This window comes from Galeopterus variegatus, unplaced genomic scaffold (assembly GCF_000696425.1).
Source record: "Galeopterus variegatus unplaced genomic scaffold, G_variegatus-3.0.2 Scaffold1968, whole genome shotgun sequence".
Lineage (NCBI taxonomy): Eukaryota > Metazoa > Chordata > Mammalia > Dermoptera > Cynocephalidae > Galeopterus > Galeopterus variegatus.
This window is the reverse complement of record NW_007728079.1, coordinates 295,623-302,894: the sequence shown is the minus strand read 5'-3', so window position 1 is coordinate 302,894 and position 7,272 is coordinate 295,623. Positions and strand designations below refer to the sequence as shown.

The following is a 7,272-nucleotide window of genomic DNA, read 5'->3' as shown; positions in this document are numbered from 1 at the left end:
CTCAAGCTCTGGAAGATCATGCCATGCTGACCCTGCTCACCACCAAATACTATTTCCTCCCTCATTTTCTTTTTGGAGAGCAGCATCTCTCCTGCTCCCAACTGTAACACTTTGTCTCTTCAACTAAATGTGACAGGGAACAGCAATATCTAGGTTCATAAAGAATCTCTTGGCCCATGAAATGCCAGTCCATTGACTCTTAGGTGAAGAAGCTCTGCAGGCCCTGGGCAGTCAAGTTAATGACTTAGAGAAATGTCAAACTGGGCAGAAAAGAGACTGAAATGGTCTGGGACTGGCTGAGATCAGAAGGTATTTTGTATCAGCAGCCAACTGGATAAGGTGTCATATGTAGTAGGTGGGCAGGGATAGAGCTTGACCATATTTCTCACTGACAGGCTCTCTAAGACCTTTGTGGCTTTAACTGCCCAAAGGGAGCAGCACATGTATGTTAGGTCCCGAGGCCCAACTGCTGGACTTCCACAAATCGAGCTGGTCAGAAGGCAACTTTCACAGCTTCATAGAATGATCTATGATGAGGAAACACTCGGGGATTCTGTGGTTTGCAAGATGTAATCTGGCAATGGAAGGAGGAAGTTTCCCTTTCTCTGGGACTGAATGGTCTTGACCCCAACTCTGGATTACCTTAAAGTACTTGTCTAGGATTTCACTGTAGTTGCTGCCTTTAGAGAACCAGCCATCTGGAATGGTTTCGGCTTCCAGCCACTGGATGATGCGGCGCCGGAGCTCATCACGGTTGGACTGATAGCAAACGACTGCAGGAAAGTGGAGGGATGTCCGCTGAGTGGGGAGGGGAGGACCCCAGTGTCATCTGGCACCCACTGCATGGGAGGCTCGGTACCCGGGGCTCTACATAGGTAATCCCGCTAAGTCTTCACAGTGCCTCAGGGAGACAGGGTTATCATACCCAGAGTACACAACTGGCAAGTGTCTAACACAGGATTCATGCTCATGGCTCTAAAGCAGTTATAAAGATAGAGAATAGTGAAACAGAGATTTTGTTGCTTAGGGGAGAAATAAGTAGAGCAGAAAAATAAAGGCCATCTTCACCACCTTTAGGAAGCTAAGGGAAAAAAATCAACAAATAGAACAGCTCTCTTGGTCAAAGATGAACCGAAATAATACACGAATAAATGAGAACATTACAATTCTTTATGCTGCTGGAGTTCTGATTCTCTATAGTTTCTCCCTTTCTCACCAACTGGGTCTATCAGACCTTTCTCCCACTTAAACTTTTACACTATCTGCATCATCCTTTACTATAAACAACAGACAACAAGACCAAGGAAGGGCCATGTAGAAGCCCTGCTCTGGACAGCTGCTGTAAGCCACATGGAAACAACAGGTGACACTGAGTCAGGGGGATGAGGAAGAAGAGGAGAGTAGGGCTTGCAGGAGGGAATTCCTGGAAGACAATACATGTCGGGATGTGAAAAGGGGTCTGGGCCAGGGGAATGAAAATCTGGATACCCTTCCCCACTCTGCCACTTCCTTGCCGTGTGATTTAGGGAAACTGAGTTAACATCTTTTGGCCTCAATTTCCTCATCTATAACATAATTACAGTAGGATCTATCCCACGCATTTATTGTGAGGACATAAGTATATGCTAATAGGTTCTGTAACTATAAATCATGATGGAATTTTAATTCTTACTAATAGAAACCATGGAAGAAGTCTTACTGGCATTTCCATTTATCCTCTTTCAAAGAGTTATGCCTTCTGATTTTGCTAATCCCAAGACATAAGCATGTCTTACAGGGCATTGAAGAAGGACTCAGGGGCTTTCCTGTCCTTGCAGCTCAATTGCTAGTCAGCAGAAATGGAAAACACAGTCAACATTCCGACCCAAGCAGTGCTACAATTGGCAAGCACACAAAAAAACACAGTTTTGTAGCTTTTCTGAGCTGTGTTGAGGAGTGACAAGTTCTGGGTCACAAGTTCTGACAACAGAAGATCATATGAGCTTGACAGGGAATGGGAAAACACAACATTTCTGTCATGAAGAGAATTTCCTCCCTAAGATGCACACTATGGAAAAACAGGCACTCACCTGGGCTGGCAGATGGACTTACAGATTTCTTTTCTGCAAGACAAAAGGAGAAAATTGTAATGCAAAATGAAGAAAAACTTTCAGTGTATTTCTAGAATTAAAACTGCCCCATTCTTAGACGACCCTCAGAAACCTTTTCATAATTTTGTCTTGAATCCCTGCCACCTTTCCCTCCTCCAGAACTCTGCTATGGGGACCTTTCCTTTCCTGCTTTGTTTGACATTTTGGGCCACCGAGTTGCCCTGCTGGTCTCACACCTCCTCCCACTGGGTTGAGGGGTCACTGGGATTTTGAGTATTCATATAGAGAATCATTCTGGACAGGGAATGGAGTGGAGACCAATACCTGGGAAACAGCTTCTTGTTTCTCCAGGGAAGGTCAAGGCTGAGAGGGAGCAGGAAGGCTGTGGCTTGGCAGGGAGCTGGTGTCTAATTAGCAACAAGCTTGGGACTCCTTCCCTCTTATTCTAATGGCAAATGTTTGAGAGCAAAGTAGAGGAAACATAATACTACCAGAGCTGGGAGGTGCCCACACTTAAAGGACATGGATAAAATGAAATTTACTCACTTTCTAAAAAGGTATGGAATACATTTAAGGACTTCCTTATTGTCATTGATTATTGATGTGGTCACCTTATCTGTTATCTGGCTGCAGACAGTGCTGGAAGCTCCCCTGGGGGTCTGACACAGGAACCCCTGGGAAGAGACCTGGACCACTGAAGGAAAACCTGGCAGGTTCATGAGTGTCAAGAGGATGCCTCTGCAACCAATTGCGTAGTCTCCACAGCTGTGTGTGGCTGGGGTCATGATGGAAAGGTCTTGTGGTCAGCCAGACCACACCACGCTGTTCCCAGGCTTCCCATGGCTGGAGTTACTATGCAGTGGTGAGAGCATGCCTTACCTTTGCAGTGTCCATCGTAATCAACCTGGATTTTGGATCCAGTGAGGCAGGCATCTCGATGCAACTCACAGTGATTGAGGTAGGTCTTGCCATTACTGCCACACACAGGCCTCTTGTGAGGTTTGCATTGCTGAAACAGACCCATGGGAGGATGTTTGTGCAATCATGGGTACCAACATGCACGCACACATGCACAGAGCCATCTTGTGAGGGGCTCCCCACCAGCAGAAATGGACCCTGTACTCCACCAGGGCACAGGGAGCCTCAGCTCTGGCCAGCAGTGGCCCTACCCCACTCAATGTTCAAGGCACTCCATTGCCTCCCAGACTCCCATGTCCCTCTTGCCAAACCTGGTGCAGGGTCATCTCTTCTATTCAGGGAACAAACAGACACTCTGCTATGGTTTGACTGTCTGTGTCCCCTCCAAAATTCATGTGGAAACTTAATCCCAATGCAGTAGTATTAAGATGTGAGGCCTTCAGGAGGTGATTAGGTCACGAGAGCTCTTCACTTGTGATTGGGACTAAGGCCTTCATAAAAGAGGCTTCTCACAGGGTTTGGCCCTTCTGCCTTCCACCATGTGAGGATATAGCATTCAAGGCGCCATCTGGAAAGTACAGACTGGGCCCTCCAGAACTGTGAGAATTAAATTTCTATTACTTATAACAAAATACCCGAGACTGGGTAATTTATAACAGCACAAATGGACAAAGATACCTCCCTCCCAGCCCTACAATTATCTGAAAGGGCATTTTATTACAAGTCAGGAATGTGAATTCTCTGTCACTCTGGAAAAAGTCACTCAGTGTCTTTGGATGAAATTAAATCTCTTAAAATTCCAACATTCTCTGATGCAAAACAGCCAGAGATGAGAGCTGGGAATGTGGAGAGACTGATAGGCGTGCGCGCGCACGCACACACGCACGCACGCACGCATGCATGCAGGCACACACGCACGCACACACACACACACACACACACATCCACTCTGGGGCCTAACTATAGGTATCTCTTGCTTTCTTTAGATTTGGGGGCCATTTTGTTTTCCTCCTAATCTCACAACCCATTGTGAGGCTGGTGGTGGGGGTGCCTGGATCTTGTGAAGAATTACAGAGAATCACTGTGGACAGAGAAATGGAATAAAGTTCATTTGGCAACTAGGTTCTGCTTCAGCTATTGGAGGTTCCAAGATCACAGGCAAGCTCAGTTTCTTTACACTTTGGTGGTTTTTAAAAGGGGGGAGGGAGAAAGAAGTTCAGCTCAGACCAAATAAAGGGACTCAAATGAGAAAGAGTAGATGTGGTAAACATAGGGAACACCAGAACTGGAAGCTAGATCAACCTCTCTAATTTATAGATGAACCCAGAAAGACAAACTTCACTTTTTCATTTAACCAATATTTATTATGGGTGCTTTCTATATGCTGGGTGCTGAGCAAAACCAAACAAGGGCTCTGTCTTCATGGTATCCAGTGGGAATCAATTTGCTCAAAATCACACAACTAGATGGGGCAATGCTGAGATTAGATGTCACGTGTCCAAATCTTAAGTCCAGGCTCAAGCTACCACACTGTGGCCAGACGCACTTTTAGTGAGGACCTTCCGGGGCAAATGGAACCCCAGCAGGAGCTGGTTTTTAGGTTTCCAAGTTAAGAGACTTCATTTCTGAGGCAATGGATCAGGATCTTTAACCTGGGGACTCAGATGGGTATATTTATTTGCAGAAAGATCTGTGTTTCTGGGCAATGGGTTGGTTTGACAGAAAAGAGGCGGAAAAAAAAAGGCACATGTCCAGGGTATTTATGTTCATTTTAGGAATGAGACTTATCAGAATCCTACCTACCAAAGAAATATTTCTCAAAGATTTATTTTGCTTTTTAAATGTCATTAAAAACAAAACAAAACAAAACAAAAATCTGCAAAACCTGCATCTGTCTACTTTTTTAAAATTTGCATATCTTTTAACCTAGTAAGTCTTGGTGGCAATCAATCCTACAGAAATAAAAGCAGTAGCATGTAAGGATATTTGCATAAGGATGTTATTGTCTGTAGTGGTAAACAATCCACAAAACCACCTAAATGTCCATATATGGGAAAATGACTGAATAAATCTAGTTCTTTTATATTACTAAATACTATGCAGCTGTTAAAAAATGAGTTAAAACTGTATGTGCTGATCTGGAGTGTTGTCCATGATATATTAATGAGTGCAAAATAAAAATTGCATATATATGTATGTATAAATTCTATAATCCCATTTTTGTATAAAATAGGGAAAACCCTATGTTTTATAGTAGGATAAAAAAAATATGGGACAATATATAACTGTTAATACTAGTTACCTCAGATAACAGGATTGGAGGGTTAAGGGGAAAGATTATTAATTTTATGTCTGCACAAATGTATGTACAATTTGGCTTATATAAAACAATTGTTAATTTCTTAATTTAAAAAATCTTATAAAGCTACACATTTTTTAAAAAGAAAAAATATCCCTGTATTAAAACTCAGGCATCTGCTCAATTGGTTGGAGTGTGGTGCTGATAAAACCAAGGTCCGAGGTTTGATCCCTATACCAGCCAGTAAAAACAAAAAGAAGTAAAATCAGGCATTTGATACTATGGATATGAGACATTAAATAAGAGAGGAAACTACATTGGGGCTACATGGGAAATCTCTACATTTTCTTTGCCATTTCTGTGTAAATCTAACAATACTCTAAAATAAAACTTTATTTAAAAAAATTTAGGCATCTGACTTTTTAACCTCTGGGATAAAAATTCCACATATCTTTCAGAAAGACAAGGTGTGCTTTTATAAATATGGTGAGCTTATTGGCACTGGCCTGCTGACTGGCATCTGCAGCAAGGTGGCCACTGGCATTGGCCACTGTCCCCTGGCTCCTGCCCTCAGGTCTTACCTCAATGCAGAGGCAGGTGGGCTCTCCCTTCTCTGTGACTGCACATTCCCGGCCGGCTCCACAGAACACATTGGCACAGATCTTGGATTTACTTCTTACTTCCTCCTAAAACACAAAATCATAAAGGAAACCATGTTACTGGGATGATCCCATCATGAGATTAGCCAATGGTGGCAATTATCTTTCAGCCTTAGGCTTTGGTATGGAGGCACAGCTCCTGGTGTTGAAGGGTACTGAACAACCAGAAGTTGCCCCCAACAGCCAGCCATACCCCCAGGAACTGCTCCAGCCTAGGTTCAGGTACCTCTGAGTTGCTAAGACTGTTTCTTGAAGAGCAAGAGTTCTTTTCCAGAATGCTTTCTTTCCTCTAAAAATGTTTTTTGAGAACCTATTATATGCCAACACTACATTAAGGGCTGGAGATACAAAGGACAGTCCCTGTCCTCAAGAAGCTCCACGACTCTCAGAGGAAACTCATGAAGAAACATTTAGAAAGCAATATGGAAACACAACAACAGGAACACCAGAGTGGGGGTGGGGGTGGGGGAATCAAATGAGACTTTCTGAAGACACAATGCCTTGAAATGATTCTTAAAGGATGAGAATAGTAAGCCAGGCAGAAATGGAAACATTGGGGAGAAATCTGAATATATGAAGGACCAAAAACCTCAGTGAATGGTGTTCAAGGCATATCATCTCATCGGACAAAAGAAGGACGGTTAAACCACTGGAAACATGAATTTGATATTATTCGCTATGGTCCTATTCAGTCCTTGTCCATAACTGCCTCTGGCTTCTAGATTAAAAGAAGCCTCCTCCCGCCCCCCGCGCATAGTGGAGAACTGCCCTCAAACCACTTGCTGATCAGGTATTCCTGTTCAGATGTATGCAGAATTGACAAGGCAGGGAGCAGCCTCAGTCCATGCCACCTGAAAATGTGGGTACTGACAGGCACTAATCTGTTAGTCACACATTCCTTCCCTCCCATTCATTGGTGGCAGAAAGCCAGCCCCACCTCATTTGCCACTAAACCCAGTAGTAGCGGTGGTTAAACAAAGGAGAATGTGATTTCTACGTCCCCTCTCCTTCACTGGCTGGGCAGGCAGAGTCACCAAAGACCTCCAGGCTCAAGCCCACTGGGCTGTCATTAGCTGTGACAAAACCAACAAAGATGGCAGGAGCCGTGATGGGGTCATGGGACTGGCTGTGATAAAGGCAGGGATAGAACCCAAGAGTCCACCCTCCAAGCCATGGCTGCCATGTCATACAGAGAACTCACACCCACAAAACTTGTAAAAGGATATTCTGATAGTTGGTGAATGTTTATATCCAAGAATAGGTAAAAAAAAAAAAAAAAAAAAAAAAAAAAAAAAAAAAAAAAAAA

The 7,272-nt window shown here is 43.6% G+C and overlaps 1 protein-coding gene across 1 annotated transcript in view; it reads right to left on the bottom strand.

The window, feature by feature from the left end:
* FSTL1 (follistatin-like 1) overlaps positions 1-7,272 on the bottom strand; it is a 63,451-nt gene that overhangs the window by 16,379 nt on the left and 39,800 nt on the right. The window contains exons 3-6 of the mRNA XM_008579861.1: positions 5,889-5,993; positions 2,970-3,099; positions 2,070-2,102; positions 643-773 (exon numbers count right to left, since the gene is read on the bottom strand). Coding sequence (XP_008578083.1) covers positions 643-773; positions 2,070-2,102; positions 2,970-3,099; positions 5,889-5,993 — 399 coding nt within the window. The remainder of the gene's footprint in view (positions 1-642; positions 774-2,069; positions 2,103-2,969; positions 3,100-5,888; positions 5,994-7,272) is intronic.